An 18,464-nucleotide genomic window follows, 5' to 3' on the forward strand; every position below is an offset into this window, starting at 1 on the left:
TATATATATATATATATATATATATATATATAAAATAAAAAATTAATCTTTTATACGGATATCCTAGTCATAATTTAAGTTTTTTTACACATTCTATTACCATATTCAAAACACTTTTCTATCCTCCTCACTCAATACTCTTATGGTTACCCTTTCCCCTTTTTGTTCCATCTTAATATTATCAATGTTAGAACCATCTCATTATTGTTAATAAAACACCTCCAATCACACCCTGAACCCAACTTGTCCCACTGTCACCTCACACAAGTTTTTCCTATCCCAAAAGAAAAGGATGGGGAAAGAATGAGGCACTCATGATCTGATCCCAATTTACCCCGTCGCCTTTGTTGTGAAACCCTTGTTTTAGTAAAATTTTTGATAACATGTGTATGGTTCAACAATAAAGCGTGCATGAATGAAGGATTAATACTGGTGAAACGACAGTGTGAATTTGGCAGAATAGATGGCTTCCTTTGGGTACAACTTACAAGGTTATTTCTCAACCTAAATTCCATCCAAAAAATGCTTTGGTGAGGGATTTAATTGACACGGTTAATCATTGTTGGCAAGCTGATTGTCTTGAAGCTTCTTTGATTAAGTATTCCTTTGAGACAATTTAGCCAAATGATAGTCTTCTCTGGGCCGGGTGTGGGTCGGAATGATCAAAGGGATCTTTACAGTGAAAAGTGCTTATTAAACAAAAGGAGGAGAATGGTCAAGAGATATTTTTCGTTTCTTAATGCCAACAAGGGTTGTGGAATAAATTTATTTTTTAGTGTTTTTTTTTTTTTGGTGGATAATTTTAGTGTTTTTGATATATAGAGATAATAATTGATTATTACAATTATAATTATTTGAATACTTTCAACATGACTAATGTTCAACATCACATGTGCCACATGCCAAAGTGAGTAAGGGTAATTGTAAATTCATAGCAATTGATCACTTTGGCTTGTAGCTTATGTGATTCTTAAATGAGTCCGAATTTGGTAATGATGGGATGTAAAACTCATATTTACATAATCCAATAAAAGATTTTCACATCAGCCTTTTACTTAAAAATCAATACATCCTATCACACCTAATATGGTGTTTATTGAGATGTTGTCCTTTGTAATATATATTGTAGGGCTAAAAATTTGGGACCCAAGCCCAAAATGTATGGAGTCTTGGTCTAATGAGCCTAATACAATGAATTTGTAGAGAATGGGTCAAATAACTAGGTCCTAATGAATTGAACAACGGCTAGTATTGGATTAAAAGATAATCAAGCACAAATAAGAGATATTGATATCAATGAACTTTCAGTCCGAGGAGACCACAATTATTGTATATTGATCACAATTGGATACTAAGATAGTTTAGATTGCTACAGTGTTTTCTCTTTGTTTTTTTGATCCCCTTCTCATGGGGGTTCTTCCACATTATATAACTCCTTTTTAACCATCTTGATCCTACACTTGTTGATCATCTGAATCCCTACTTGAGTGCCCATCCCATCAGACACCCCTTTCAGCCTTTTGTGAGTTATGATAGTCAATACAGCACTGTTCAGAGGTCCTCTCTACATTAATGCGGCCAGAAAAGTAGCTGCAGTGCATTTAATGCAGTGATAGCAGTTTTTCCTTAGATATTTTAAGTTTCTTTCCCTCTCACTGTTCATGGGGCACATTTCAATTACTAGAGTACAGACTTGGACTACATTTGTCGTGACCGATGAGGAATTCCTCCTCGGATCTCCTTCCCTTCATCTCCCGCTTATGAGACTTTCACTGGGAATTATTTAATAGTTATTTGCTCCTCCTCAGACTTATTAGTGCCCTCGGACAAGGCCCAAGGCCCAATACATTATTTTAGGCCCTAGTCCCTACATATATATATATATATATATAACCGAAACTTTTGACTTTTTGTTGACCTCCCCAAAACTTGATCATTATTATTTTTTTAAACAAAACTTACAAAATATAAAACAAACACTTCTTTCTACACTACTCTCCCACCATCCCTAAACTCCTTATACTCTCTCAAAAAAAACCAAAAAAAAAAAAAACACTAATGCAAGTTAGACTTCTAGCCAAATACAATAACACTCTCCCATGATCCGTACTCTTTCCTATTTAAGAAAACTACTTCTACGCTCTCAACACCACTCTACTGGACAATTTCTTGTATTGATTTTGATTCTTTGAGTTAAGTGTAAAAAGAAGCTGCAGATTTTTAGTCTTAGTGTCTGTCAGGGACGGAACCAAGAGTCAAACTTAGGGGGGCCAAAGTTCTTTGTTCAAGAATTTTAAAAAGTTAGAATATTAATACTAAAGGTTGATAACGATGTATAATTAGCATTAATTTTTTTTGTATTTTTTTAAATCAATAATAGATATTATAATCAAGAATAAATTAATGCTAATAATGTATCGTTAAAGTAAATTTTCAAAAGACACCAAATGATCCAAGTGAGCAGTAGATCTTTAAAAAAATAAAAAATTTTCATAGATTGAGTTAAAGACACCAACTGATCCAAGTTGCTGGTGCCACTAATTGGTGTGTGGATGGAGTGATTAGCAGCATAGGAGTTGTTTCTGTAACTATGGGGTTGAGTTACTTGTAGATTGGGTAGAGGTTATTGAGTTTTTGTGATTTGTTTTACTAGGATTTATAATTGATTTGTTATATATATATTTTTTAACTTAGATCATGTCCAAAGAATTTTTTATTATTATCTGAATATGTGAATTGTTTTGTAGATTCTCCTTATTGTCCGGATTTGTAAATTGTCCAAATGTTTAGCTAAATCTTTTTCTTGATATTTTTGGGGTAACTAGACAAGGGATAATTTGATAATTTTTTTCATTTTTGTTTCATGGGTCAGCTTGTAAATTGTTTGGGAGAGGGGGGCCAAGTATATTAATTTTAGAGCCAAAAGTATATTTTTTTATGCAAATATATATACTAGGGAATTTTTTTTCAAAGGTTGGAAGGGGCCATGGCCCCCTCAGCCCTAAGGTAGTTCCGTCTCCGGTGTCTGTTTAAAAATAGTTTATTTAGTTGAAACTGAAAATTTTTTGCTGAAAGTACTACAGATAAAGTTAAAAGATAACTGAAATAGTATAATAAGACCCATAAATAATATAAAAAAATATAATAAAACTTATAAATAATAACAAAAAAAATTAAATAGTAAAAAAATTGATTTTCTCCAGCCCTGTCAAACACACTTAATGGGTCTGATTTCTGCACTGGTTTGCCGAACTTTGGCTTTGGTGAATAGGAAAAGTCATGGTTTAGGCTTGTAGTCTGACAAGCTTAAAAAAAAAAAAAAAAAAGTGCTTGGTTTTGTCCTCATCTCTAAAGAGAATTAATGGTGGCAGGTAAAAAAATAAATAAAAGAAGAAGAAAGGAACACACGAATAGAAGAAGATGGGCTTAGGTGGTGGTCCTTTACAAATTGACTTTGACTCTGTATGTAATCTATAGGCCTTATTCCTGGCAAGTAGGAACTGGTGGCAGAAAATAAAGGAAATATATATTATGAATACGTGTATTTTTGGTGTGAGATAATAGTGAAAAGTTATTAGGTATTTTTAATAGGTTTTTTTTTATGGGGGTACTGTGGTAAGTTTTCTTAAATTATTTGATTATTGAGTAAATGATACTTGAAAAATTATTTTAGGTGATATCTAAGGATTTTAGAGAAAGTGTTAGGGAAATTTTTTTTGTGGTGAGCTAGCTGAGGTAAGTAACCTTATTGTAATTGATTTTATTTTACTTACACTATTGTATCTTAACTATTGAAAATTGTTTATAATTGTTACAATTTATTTCAATTGTATTGTTGATTTAAAGTAAAGAATATAGGATTATCACAAATATATTTGATTATTGAATATATGATTTTATATATGTATTTGGATAATATATATATATATATATTTTTTTTTTTTGAACTTTGATTGATATATATGATTCTGGATAATATGACTATATTTTGACTTTAATAATTAGTCAATGGGGGTTATTCATTGGTGTAGGGGTAAAATTCTCAAAGTCAACAATGGGCCTTGGGTTCCGTACAGAGCCCAACCATGACCAAAAGGGAAAAGGGGGACCAAAAGACTTCTGGTCCAATCCTGTTGAGCTCAGTTTATTTTAAAAGACGTCCGAGGAGAAATGTCTCATCGGACACACAAATATGGGCCCAATGTGCGCCCCCTCCACAGTGAAGAACCATCCCAAACAAACGTGGGTAGTAGGATGAGTCTCACATAGCAGGAAAGAGGAAAATGTAAGACGTCCAGGGAAAAGCCACAATTGCCGCATTAAATGCAAGGAAGCTACTTTTTCAGCCGCATTAATGTGGAGAAGACAGGCAAACAGTGTTACATTGGCCAGTGCAACTCATAGAAAGATAAGGTGGATGTCCGATGGGACAGGCACTCAAGTGAAGGTCCAGATGTTTAACAAGTGTAAAGCCCTTATCAATTTAAGGAGACTATATAAGAGAAGGAAATCCCCATGAAGAAGAGATCGGAGAATTTAGAGAAAAAAGAGAGAGAGGTTAAAGAATTCTGTAGTCTTTAACCAGAGCAAGAGGTGCACTTATACGTCTCCTCGGACCGGTATCCTGTAAACATAAATGGAATATTCTCACATTCAGGCTGTTGCATGGCATACAACTAACTAATGTTCACTTCGTCCAGCCCTAGTTCTATAACTCGCTCTCTACAAATTCATTGTCTAGGGACTTTTGGGTTAGAACCACTTACTTGTTGGGCCTGGGCCCCAAAAACCGCCCTTACAATTGGTATTTAAAGTTTTCTTATCATGTTTAAATTGATTAATGTTAACATATATGAGAGATATTTTTATCAATAATCTGAAGAAAAAAAAATAATAGTGACTATATTAGGCAAAGGCTTTTAGATATTGTTGTTTTTATTTTTGGAATTCTTTCCGTTCATGTGTATGTATGTATTGGGTTTAATTGAATTGGAATTATCTTTGAAATTTTGGTTCTGATTAAATAATAAAAATGGCAGAAGAAGTAGGTTCCAATATTTGGAGTCTTCTATATATGTGTTGTTATAGTTTAAACTTGGTATTTGAATTGTTAAATTGTCAATTCACAGTTTCATTGTTCATCTATTAGCCATGAATAATAATATTGCTATTTGCAACCATCATGATATGATATCAATGATATGATAATTTTGAATGGTTTTCTTTAGAATTTAGATAAAGTCTATTTATGATTAAAAAAATTTACAATTAAAAGACTTTTGAAATTAATTAATTTTTAAAAAAAATTATTGGATGCGTTGGATCTTAAATGACTTCTATTAAACTTCATCTTTTATGGCATCATTAAAAAAGAAAACTCATATAAATAGGTATTAGGATATTATTTGGAACTATCATAATGGACTAACGTATTACACATTGTACAAATTTACTATAACATCATATGCTTTAAAATAAAAATTGGGCCTATGGTTATCTTCTCTTTGCAAAAAATGGTTAAATTCTCATTAATTATGATAGTTCACTTTTAGGTAAAATAGACACTCTATTAACTAAGTTTTAAAAAATTTAAAATTCTATTTCAGAAAATTTTCAGAACATTAGATTTTATTTTAATTATTTTAATCATCTATAATAATAATTTTATATTGTAAAAGAATAAAATCTATACATTACATACAATCATTACTCCAGTTACCTTCTAAATGAAGAAGGATATGAGAATGCAATTTATAGATCTACTATCAAGATAACATAGATTAGATTGGTGTTGGATAGTAGATTTAATTGCAGTTGAGTATTGTATGAAGTTATCATCATAGAATAGCCCATGCTGGGATGTGTTATGTGGAAACAATGATATGAAAGAAAAAGAATTTTTCTAAATCATTATATCAATTTTTTTTTTTTTTTTGATAGGGAATACTGAGAAATTTTTATTACTAAGGCGAGGATAAGTACATAGCATCCTAAAATACAATGGATTCCAAGAAACGTGGACATTCCTCTATCCAGGTTACAAAAGCATCAATTCCCTTAGTGTGTTGTGCTAAAAAATGTGCTGCCTTATTCGCGTTCCTTTTCACATGTTGTATCTGAGATTGTCTAAAGTCTTGGAGTCTATGAATCATGCCTTGAATGACATCTGTGATAGAGACCTGGGGAGTAGTGGTGCCACAGAGAGCTCCAAACACCACTTTTAAGTCTGTTTCAAAAACCACGTCCCTAATGCCCATGTCCCATGCAAAAGAGGCTGCCACACCCATTGCTTTAGCCTCTACCTCCAATGGACTCAAAGGCAAACGCAGGTGTTGACTCAACGCGGCAACCGCTGATCCCTCGTGATCACGAATGATAACACCAATACCAACAGTTTGAAGATTTGAGAAAACTGCGACATCCGTGTTGACTTTGTACCACGGGAGGGATAGAGGAACCCAAAAGGTATCCGTTTGGTCCTTGAAGCGTGGGCGTGCAAGGTGGGTGAGCTGGAAATCTTCAAGTATGGAGCGAGCCTTGTAGGTTATCTCTTGGCTGGTTTGTCTTGGGGACCCAAGCCGTGTTTTATTACGATTGTACCACATGCACCAAGTGACGGTGATGGTAAGTTCTATCAACTTCATATCCATGTGTTGCACGAATAGAAGGTACCAGAGAAAATCAGCAAGTTCACCGTGATGCACTCCGTTTGTATCAAAAGCTATCCCTGTTGCTGTCCATACTTCACGTGCCTTAATACAATCCCAGAATAGGTGTCCGCTTGTTTCAGCAGTCAATCCGCAAGCCTCACACGTGGCATTTTCAAGGACTCCTTTGCGGCATAGATTATTCTTCGTGGGAAGAATGTCTCGGCATGCTCTCCAAGTAAAGGTCTTTAGTTTATTCGGTATAGCAAGGTTCCAGATTGTTTGCTAGAATTGTCTCTTCGCATCATTATTTGAAACCTCCTCCATGGCAGCAAATGGTGATATCGCCTAGGCCACCTTGTAGGCGCTATTCACCGTGAAGTTGCCTTTAGGTGTATAGGCCCAAATAATGCGATCGTTGGCTCATCTATGGCTTCTTGGCATGCTTAGGATGGTTCTAGCTTCATCAGGGAGGAAAATTTGTTTGATCAAGGTAGCATTCCATTCACCCGTGTCTTCATCAATAAGCTCAGAAACAGTGGACTCCAGAGGGAGCGTATTTGGCTGTGAGATAGGGCAGAAAGTAAATGGTTTTGGGATCCATCTATCCTTCCAGATTCGCACAGTAATGCCATCGCCCACCTGCCATCGGTGACCCGCATGGATGACGTGTTTTGCTGCCATGATGCTTCTCCACGCATAGGAAGGTTGCCGGCGAAGCTCTGCATGGAGAAAATCACAGTTAGGGAAATAACGAGCTTTGAGAACACGGTGTATCAGAGAATGAGTGTTGGTTTGTAATCGCCAGCCTTGCTTTGACAGAAGTGCCAAGTTGAAGGTTTTAAGATCTCAAAAGCCAAGTCCTCCATCTTTTTTAGGCGTACACATTTTTTCCCAACTCAACCAGACCATCTTTTGTCTACCATTGGATTGGCCCCACCAAAAGCTACCGACCAGGCTAGTTAACTCATCACATAGAGTATTTGGTAGTTTGAAGACACTCATGGTATAGGTAGGGATGGCTTGAGCCACTGCTTTAATGAGAATTTCCTTTCTTGCTTGAGAGAGCATCTTCTCCTTCCACCCAGAAAGTTTATTGGCTAGCCTTTCTTTTGGAGCACGAAAAGTGTTCTTCTTGGACCTACTAATCAGAGAGGGCAGTCCCAAGTAGGTTTCGTGCTGTCAGATGACTTCCGCACCAAAACGGTGTTGGATAGATTCCTACGTCTCCTGTGGAGTGTTATGGCTAAAGAATAAGGAGGTTTTCTCTCTATTGAGTTGTTGGCCAGAGGCACGTTCATATGTTTCCAAAATCTGTTCCAGGCGATTGCAATCATCATTTGTGGCTTGGCAGAAAATGATACTATCATTTGCGAAAAAAAAAAGAAAGATGTGATATGCGTGGACCTCGTGGACAGGCAGCCACACCATGTAGTTCTCCTCTGCTTGTGGCTTGACGGAGGAGGGCTGATAATCCTTCTACACAAAACAAGAAAAGAAAAGGAGATATGGGGTCACCCTACCTTAAGCCCCTTGTAGGGGTGATGTGGCCTCTAGGTTTCCCATTAATTCTGATCAAATATGTGATAGAGGTAACACAAAGCATCATAATATTCACCCATTTGGTAGAGAATCCCATTTTCAGCATGATATCCTTTAAGCACCCCCATTCTACCCTATCAAAAGTCTTGCTCATATCAAGTTTTAGAGCCATTTCCCCTTGTTGTCCCCATCGTTTATTGTTTAAGTAGTGCATAGTTTCAAAAGCAACTAACACATTATCAGTAATTAAGCGAGAAGACATGAATGCACTTTGATTTTCACTAATGATATCTGGAAGGAGACTCTTTAGTCTATTTGCTAGAACTTTTGAAGCTAGTCTAGAAATGACATTACTCAAGCTTATGGGTCTATATTGAGTTACCTTTGTAGGATTCTTCACTTTTGGTATGAGCACAATGTGGGTCTCATTAAATTTTGGTGGAATAACACTAGAATTTAAAAAAGCCAGTACAACATTGGTGACACATTCACCCGAAAGAGACCAAAAATGCTGATAGAATAGTGGGGGCATGCTATCTGGACCTGGTGATTTTTTTGGATGCATCTACTTCAGGGCTCGGTGAATTTCATCGGCTTGGAAAGGCTGGTAGAGATATTCATTCGTGGGGTCAATAACGACTAGCTGAATGGCTTCAACTATTGTAGTCATGTCTGTGGGTCCATTTGTACGAAAAATGGAAGTAAAGTAATCCAATATAACTCGTTCCACGGCCAGATCATCTTCTTGCCAAACCTCGTTTTCATCAGTGATCCCCAGGATTGAGTTTTTCTCCTTACAATTAGAAGCCTTTTGATGAAAAAATGACGTATTCCGATCGCCATTAGTTATTCACAGGTGCCTGGATCTTTAGGGCCACATTATGTTTTCTGCATCAAGCTAACAATTAAGAGCCTTGCGTACTTCGAGGATTCGCTCAGAATTGTGTTGTGGATTCTGTTCCAAGGATTGCAGAATTTTTTCATGTCGTTCAATCTGTCGTTGCACATGACCAAACTCTATTTTGTTGCGGATAGTCGGGTTTGACAGCTGTCTAGGCAGTTGGTGATTTGGGATCCCTCTGGCTTGTACAGACCTTCCATCCAGGCTTCTTCAACAACCTCAGCACAACATGGGTCTCGAAGCCACATTGCTTCGAAGCGAAAGGGTGGAGGATATTGTGGTTTACATGGTCTTAAAGTTGGCTAGCGGACGGTGAGCATAGAGTGATCAGAAGTGGACATTGGGACATGGTGCACCACGGTTTTAGGGAAGTGTTGCTTCCATGCAGCAGTAGCAAAGGCACGGTCAAGGCGAATGTGAATACACCCCTCTGTAGGATGATTTCGTGTCCATGTGAACGGAGAGCCCCTGTGGCCTAAATCGAAGAAACCACAGCATGAGATGGCAGTACGGAAGCGATCCATTTGTTTGGCTGCCTCAAATTCCCACCCGCCTTCTCAGCATGACTGATGATCTCATTAAAATCACCGAGGCATAGCCACGGTAATGTGCTGGAATAGCTAAGCGATTCAAGCAAGGTCCACATCTCCTCACGTTTACTTGTGTCAGGGTGGCCATAGAAACCAGTGAGCCTCCATTTCAGACTTGTGTCAACACAAATAATGTGGGCATCAATAAACCACCGAGAAAAATTCTGAACATGTACCTGGGTGTTTGGTTTCCATAGGAGTGCTAAGCCACCGCTCAATCCGTTGCTAAAGACCACTAAGCCTTGGTTGTAGTCCCAATTATTTTTCATGTTGTTAAGTTGCTCAGTGGAAAGTTTCGTCTCCATTAAGAAAACACAAATGGGAGCTTCTTTATTCCATGCCCTCTTAAGAGCATTGACTGTTCGGAGGTTCCCAAGCCCCCGACAGTTCCAACTTAGGATACTCATTGTGCCCGGCGGTGCTGCCAAGCAGCCACTGCCGATCCCAAATTGTCTGCCATGAGTTTACCCAAAGTTTTGCCTCCATGTCCAAGAGCTTCTGCTTCTTTTCAATGGACGTGTCTTCATGCATGTGTTTTACGTTTAGGCCCAAAAGTTTGGTCATTTGAATCACGAGTGTCCATTACTTGTCTAGGTGGGCCCTGTCTGCGCCAAGTTCCTTGCGAAAGTCCAATGTTTTTTTTCTGAGGTGGAGTTGGTGGGGTTGGCGGGTATTGGATGTGGGCTCGAGGAGATAGGGATAGGTGTAGAACGGGATGTGTCAGTGGAAGGTAAAATATCTGGGTTATTCTTAGCGGGTGTAGGATATAGGCCCAAGGAGATAGAGATAGGTGCAGGATGGGATGTGTCAAGAGAAGGGGAAGATAAAGTTTCTAAGTTCTTCTTTGGTGGGGTGGATGATCTTTGAAGGGTGGGAGTTAATGTGTCTGTGATGTCCTCAAATAGGGTGGTTGACATAGTAGAGCACGAAAAGGTATGGTTTTGAGTGTTCGTGATTTTAGTGTGTGCCAGCTATGTGGGTAAAGTTTGCATATTTGAATTTGGAAAGAAATTTAAATCATGGTCAATGGCCGTGATACGTGCATGGAAGAGATTCGGGTCCGATAAAATTTCTATGTTTGTCGGCACCGTATCGGAGATAATGGCGTGTATCGTAGTTGTGGCGGAATTTGTGGCAAGGGAAGGTTTAGGTGTTGGGTGCGGGGACGTTGGGATCGAAGGTGATGGTCGGGTCGAAGGGGATGGTGTGGGTCGAGGAGGCCGTGGTGGTGTTGTAGGAGTGGCAGCTTTTGTATGGACCACTTATGGTTGTTGCACGTTCGTCACTGCAGCTCTCAGCCATGGGCCATATTGCTGTGTTTCTTTGTGGAGAGTGCCGCCGTTCTCAGCCCAGAGCTTGTAATCTCATTCGTCGTGGTTCATTAAACCACACCAATGACAAAAGATAGGCATACGCTCGTATTGGAACGAGATCCAGTGCGGTTTGCCATCACCCACGTCCACATAGCGCCCTCAACAGAGCGGTTGATCGATTCGGATGTTAACCCGAACCCGAAGGTAGCGTCCACGGCATTCCCCAGCCAGCGAGGCGTCGACCTGTTCTACTTCGCCTATAGTGCTCCCTATAGCGTGAGCATTTGCTCTATTCATCCAGCTAAGGGGAAGGTTGTGGATTTGTATCCAAAAGGAAGTAGTATCGAAACTTACATCATCCACGAATTCAGTTGCTTTTGGCTTGTAGAGACCGATTAAGTATTTGTTGAAAGACCACGGCCCCTGAGATAGGATCTTTTGTGTGTCTGCTTCATCCATGAATAGTAACAGTACTGTATTTTCAGTGAGATCCCGAACTTCAAAATCCTGTACGAATCTCCACATACTCTTTAGAGTTCGTGACAGGGCTTCAATGTTGATGCGATGCTTTGTAAAGAGTTTCGCCACAAGGGTTTTGCTGTTGTCTTCTACTTTAGATGTTAAGGAGATGGTTTGACACTCTTTGGTTTGCACAGAGAGGCGGGCACATTGACCAGCAAGGTCATCCATCATGGTGAGGGATGGAAAGTGGGGCCAAAGAGGGTAGATGAGGACAAAACCAAGGATTTCCACCAGTCATGGGGAAAGAGAGCCTATATAAGGCAATGGGGTTTCACTGTCGCATGCTTCCAGTGGAGAGCAAACGAGAGAAAAAAGTTAAAGTCAGCTTGTAGTTTTCATTATATTATTTACTTTCAAGTTATACATTTTTTAAGTCAAGTCATGGACATTTAAGTAAAATAAATACTTTTAATTTTTATTTAATTATCCAATATATCGCACGAATTAATGACTAATTAAATATGTGGGGCCAAAGAAAGTGTAGCCCCGGCCCAGGCCCAGTTTATCTTAAGGACCACAGCCCAAGCCGAGGAGGGCCATTGCCGAGGACGACCTCCTCCTCGGCACTTCATTAAATGCCCAAAGAAAGGAACAAGCTGAGTGTAGCGGGCAGGGCCAGGAAAAAAGCAGCCAACACAGTAACACGGAATTCAGCGTCTGACAAACCCATGCCTATGTCCATACGCCTTTCCAGCAACTCCCAACCACTCTAGGTATGGGTCGACTGGACAGGCCTGCACCCCAAAAGTAGAAATCAACACGTGGACACAAAAAAGGGGAATAGGACCCCAGTATAAAAGGCGAAACAAACAAAGATGAGGGGGGGGGGGGGCTGGCCACCAGGGAGTTTTGGCTAGGAAAGCCAAGCTCGCCCATGTAGTGTTCCTCGCAGGAACTACGATTAAAATCACTCACCTATGCCCAAACCATACCTTTGAAGCCCACTCTCTACAAATGATATTGTGGGAGACCTTTTTACTTACGAGTCCAATTTTATCTTGGAGTTGTTACAAATTGTGCCCCTACAAAATATATTTATGTTTTATTAATATAATAATGTGACATGTCCTTATTGGTGAGTATAAACCAAAAGGTTTATACTAAATTCTTATAGAATTTAATCTATTCTTAAATATTGTTAGCTTAAAATCATTCAACTAATCAATCGTGCGTATAATGATCAAGTGCTATGCTATATAAAAAAATATTTCATTTTAACATTAAAAAAAAAAAAAAAAAAACCTTATTCAATTACTACTATGATTTCAAATAAAGTGGTGTAAATGAAACAACATTATTTGACCGGTCAAAAGACATAATTTTAATTATATTTTATAAGAAATTTTTATTTAAGGACAAAACTTAAATACCATTTATTAATAGTTATAAAGTTATACTTTAATTTTTCATACTAAATTCGTTATATTTGTTAATGAATCACATTATTAGTTTAATTTAATTCTCTCTCTTTTTTATTTATTTATTTTTTTAATACAGGATATATAGAAATTATACTCTAGTCTAAACTAAGTATATATATGAATGAAACTCACTTTTGAAGACTTAAATTTTGGTTCTTGCCCTCTACACCTCACAATCACTTATGTAGCTGTTTGGTAGCAATATTTAAGTATTGTTGTTTAGTTTTCAGTGTTGTGGAAATATGTGTTTGAGTATTATAGAAATACGTGTTAGAAGTGTTATTGTTGTTTAAACACTGAAAATTATTGTTTAAAACCAAGTACCAAACAACCTCATATTTGTGGAGTGACTATCATACTAAGGGTGTGCGGTGGTAATTTAATTGTCCTTTTGAGAATTTTACATATTTTGTGTTGCATGGATAAATACAGCAACATGGTTGAATTTAATGGTAGAATCTAAGGTACAATGTCTAGAAATTATATTTAAGCTTTGTCAATATTTAATATCATAGCACTTGTTTTCATTATTTTATAAAAATTATTATTTAATAGTAGTTCATATTATGTCATGGTAGAATCTTAGGTTCCCTCTTGTGTTTAGCCTATGACAAATACATAAATTTAGCCTATGCTGAAATCATATTTTTTATTTTTTGAAGCTTTAATAGAGAATTTTCTTATATAATTATAATAATAAAAATAAAAGTTGGGTTTTTGACATGGTCACTAATTATTAATATAGGTTTAAATTATTTATTTTTATATAATTTGAATTAAGTTGTGCATTGCATAGGGATAAAACTAATTAAATTAACTATTGTGACAACAAAACACATTAATTTTACTATATGTGTTTTATTGAGGTATTTGATGCAAGCAACGTGGGTAGTGCAAATTTTATTATTGGTCTATACTTTGTTACCAACTAGACTTAGGAATACATGCAACTAGTCGCTAACCCGTGCAATGCATAGGAAAGTTATTGAGTATGACTTATTATTTAATATGAATGTTTTACAAATATAACTTTTGTAACCTCTTAGATTACACATTAAGATTCCAATTTTAAAAATTTGATATGAAACATGTTTTAGCATTAACACTTTCTTTGAAAATATCAATCAAATAAAGATTAGTATTCAATAATTCAATAAATGTTGCGATGTTAAATATTTGTCTAATCTCAACTCTTGGCTCCAATGTAAAATAAAGAAAGTAATTAAACATTTCGTATGAAAAATTGTAAAAAATTTACACATAAAATCATTAAAAATGAGAGACATACAGATGGTCTATGGACCATAGTACATGCTCTGTAATTTCAGTCCATTGTTGATTTATGGTCTCCACGAATTGCAATAAAAATTTATACATCATTTGCTTTATTCAAGCATGAATTCAATTACTCCCTTGAGAGATAAAAGAGTGAATCTCCTAAAGTGTAGGCCATAGTCTGAAGCTCTCCCAAATCTAACAAATCGTATAACATGCCAAAAAGATAACCAAGAATAGATTACTATAGAAACAAAGAGTATGTGTATTAGTATAGAGAGAAAGCAACTATTCCATTGCAATGACCATCATTAACTTCTTCAACATATTTTTACACCTTTAAATTAAAAGCAACAAAATTAAATGAAACCTTGATTATATAAGGGAGTCAAGTCTATCATTAACACGTATTCGTCATGTGTAACATTGGAACTAACATATGACATATTCATTTACTTTTCTTTGTGTGATGGCAGAGCATATTCTGATAGCTAATTAATAGCATAAAATTTGAGTGATGAGATCTGAGTTGAACGTAAGGAAACATGTCTAGGCAATAATAGGCAACTTCTGAATTTAGATTAAACTATAACAGACAAACAAATGTGCATTTAAGTGTAGACTTATAATTTCAAAAAACTTTAACAACAAACCCAAAAAAAAAAAAAAAGGCATGACAATAGGGTCTCGAATGCAACCTCACTAAAAAAAACACCATCAAATCAACCACAAGAATAATATTTTCCCAACCCCATATATTATAACGGTAACGGGAGGCTGGACTGAAGGTGGGAGATAGTTTGACATGACTGTGGTCCTTGGATCTCTCTGTGCCATTGATAAAGAGCATTTAAGGGTTAGGGTTTTGAGCAAGGGAGTCAATATTGTACCGGAGACTATTTCGGTTTGGCCAGAGAAACAAAATATTTCGGTACTGGTCAATACCAGTATACTATTTCAGGATTAGCACTATTTTTCTAGATAAATATATAAATATAATATTTTATTTAAGAAAAATTTTCTTCGGACTAAAGAAAAATCAACTAATTTATTATTCTTTATTTGTCAAAAAATGATAATATAAATATTAAAAACGATGTAATGGCCTTATGGGTACATTAGTAAAGAATGAATATATTAATGTTTTAAAAAAAAATGAAAAGCAAAAATATTCATACTTATTCATTACGTGACTGTTTGGATCTGCGTTTTGTAATTGCGTTTTGCATTTGCGTTAAAAATGTGCTGGGACCCATGCTACAGTAGACAAAAAGAAAAACGCTGAGATGAAAATAGTTGAAACGCAGGAATGAGAAATAATCAAGAAGAAAAAACGCTAGCTTTTTTCTTTAGTGCGCATCGAAACAGCAGAGAATCATCTAAGAAGGTTCATCGGCATCGGACTGGGTTCTTTTTAAGGCTGTACAGGCATTGCCTGCCATTGACGAAACCGGTCGGAGCCGAACCGATCCGCCCACCTCAAACCTCCACTGCAGGTGTTAGGCACGGTGGTCGGCAATGATTTTCAAGCACCGAAGTCGGCCGGTACAGTTGTCAGCGAAGGTTTTTGGATTCCGGTGAACACCGAACTGCACCGATTTGCTTATATATATACAAAACTTGAGATTTCTACCCCCTTCAAGTCAGATCTAAGATTTCCATCCCCACCCACAACACAAAACCCACCACCATTTTAGTTTTTTTTTTTTTTTTTTTTTTATCTTCAAGCACCTCTGTTTTTGCTGCCACCCAAGCCAGATCTTAAAGTTGTTGTCTCTACCTCCATTGCTTGTTGGTCGATTACTCAATTAGACTTCGCAGGTGAGTCAATCGATGGTTAGTCCCAAGAATCTTGAGCTTGTTTAGGTTTTAATATTTGGGTTTGTAATGGGTTTTGAATATTTTGATATTTAGATTTGATCTAAGTTTTGATTTGAGGTTTGAATCCTTGAGTTTTTTGGGTTTGATTTTGGTTTTAGATATCTCCTTCTCTCTGTGGGTGTGATAGACAGGTGGATATTGACCACCGCGCCGACTGGAACCACCACCGGCGTTAGACTGGGTTGTCTTCCTGTGTGGATTTCTTTGGTGAGCGTGGACTTCTCTTCTCGAAGACAGGCGTTAGGGTGGGCGAGGAGTGGAAAAAAAAATATCTGTATTTTTCAGCTGAGCTACAATGCCCGTATCAAAAAATAATCATCTATATTTTTTACTTATTTATTACAGTATTTTCAGTTTTCAATTTTTAATAAAATAAGTTATATTAAAATGAACCTTATATATAACAATTTATGAAGTTCAAAACTTGGAATTAGCGGTTTTGCTTTAATCAGAGGAATTCTATAATTGTGACCGTGGGCTAGTGGATGCCAGCTATTAACTGACTACGCAAAAGTTTCAATAAAAGAACCACAACTCGAGAGTCAAGAGGCTGTTCCAGAAAATTCCAAGTATGAATCGAAGGTAGCAATGCACTCAATTTTCAACTGCATTTTTATGGAGGTGAGCTCTTTTCAGCCCGTAGAAAAGCGAGCAAAGCCAAAAAAAAAAAAAAAAATTACAAGATTTGAAGAATTTTTTTCGCCATTATTCTCAAATTGAAGCAAAGAACAACAAAGAGTAGAAAAGGAAAGCGACTGCTAGCAACGAAGAAGAAGTGTAGATCTGGTAAATTCGTGTTTTTTTTTTAACTCTAAATCTTATACCGGTCCGAAACCAATATATCGGCCGAAATCCACTGAAACGGCCGAAACATCCCGGTATACTACGGTATCTAGAGCGGTACGGATCAGGTCTGTTTCTGTACCAGTCCAGCGCCTGCACGAAAAATTCCGGCCGTACCGGCCGGTACGGTACGGAATTATCTCCCTTCGTTTAGAGAGTGATTGAGAGAACGGCTTAGGCAGTTAGGCTGCATCTAAAGCCGTACGAAAAGAGAGATTCAATCGACCCATGAGAATAGGAGAGAAGAATAAGCTTTTGCTTTTGCTTTTGCGTTTGCGTTTCTGCGTTGAGAAGAGAAGAGGAACGCTTTATTTTTATCGGGTTTTAGAAAAAAAAAAAATCAGTTTTTAAAAAAAATAAAATAAAATAAGGCTGACGTGGAAAACACCACCGGCACCAATGCTTTCACGCCTAGTTTCGTATTTCACTATAAACTGCCAAAGTTTATTATATATCACTACCTAAACTCTAATTTCTATTCCTAAGTCGAATCGGAATGTTTATTACTTCTCTCTATATATATATGCCACACGTCTTTTCTATTTCTTGTATTCTGATTTCTGAGATAAATTGCAAGCACAAAAAAACAAAAACAAGATCCTTGTTTTTTTTTTTTTTTTTTTTTTTTGAGAATCTCTTATTGGGGTTTGCTTACACTTTTACTTTACAAGATGGTTAGACTAAAAGGCATGGGACGTAGCAAAATAGAGATAAAGGAAATACAGAACAAGGGAGCCATGTACTGCACCTTCACAAAGCGTCGCAATGGCCTGTGCAGCAAGGCTAGGGAGCTCCATACCTTGTGTGGTGCCCAAGTTGCTGCCATTGTCTTCTCTCCCAAGAACAAGATGTACACCTTTGGTGAGCCTTCTGTGGACTCCGTGGTGAATCGCTTTCTTCATGAACAACAACAACAACGACAACCCTTGAACCGAGAAGGGCAGAAGAAGAAGAAGAAGAAGACGATACCGTTTTTGTCAGACGAGTGCATTGAAGGTTTTGAGTTGCATGAGCTTAAGTATTGCACGGCTTTGATGGAAGAGTTTGTGAGAAAGTTAGAAGAACGACTAGCAGACGTGGTGTATAGGAGGGTTCAAGTGAAGGATTTGATTAGTTTAATTAAATAAGAATAGTGGCTAGATAATTGTCTTTTAGAGCATAGAAAATTCGTTCTATTTTTTAAAAATTTTAATTTAGTCTTGTATTGGCAACTTCAACCTTTTACTTTCTTAAGTTTGTGTTTTATTAAGAAAATTTTATTTTTTTATAAGTTTCCTCTCTTAACTTGATTGAATGTTATTGACACTTGTTTATTTGTTTGGTTATTTATTTAATTTTTTTTTTAATGTTTAAGCATTTTTTCTGTCTTTCTTTAATAATAGAAATAATAATAGAAGAGATTGTTAAAAGTAATTAAAAACCTTATAACTCAACTAATATCTTTTATCCTTCTAATAAAGATATTTAGGGTTTAAATTCCTCATTCTCCTCCAAATTATCAAATAATCCAAAAAAAAAAAAATGTTCAA

General features: G+C 36.7%; 1 protein-coding gene across 1 annotated transcript; it reads left to right on the forward strand.

Moving 5' to 3' along the window:
* The first annotated feature begins 17,557 nt into the window (after nt 1-17,557).
* On the forward strand, nt 17,558-18,091 carry LOC115983177 (agamous-like MADS-box protein AGL62). The gene has a single exon (XM_031105817.1). It carries the CDS (start codon nt 17,607-17,609, stop codon nt 18,060-18,062), a length of 456 nt encoding a protein of 151 aa, XP_030961677.1. The 5' UTR covers nt 17,558-17,606; the 3' UTR covers nt 18,063-18,091.
* Nucleotides 18,092-18,464: the final 373 nt, after the last annotated feature.

This window comes from Quercus lobata, chromosome 4 (assembly GCF_001633185.2).
Source record: "Quercus lobata isolate SW786 chromosome 4, ValleyOak3.0 Primary Assembly, whole genome shotgun sequence".
Classification (NCBI taxonomy): domain Eukaryota; kingdom Viridiplantae; phylum Streptophyta; class Magnoliopsida; order Fagales; family Fagaceae; genus Quercus; species Quercus lobata.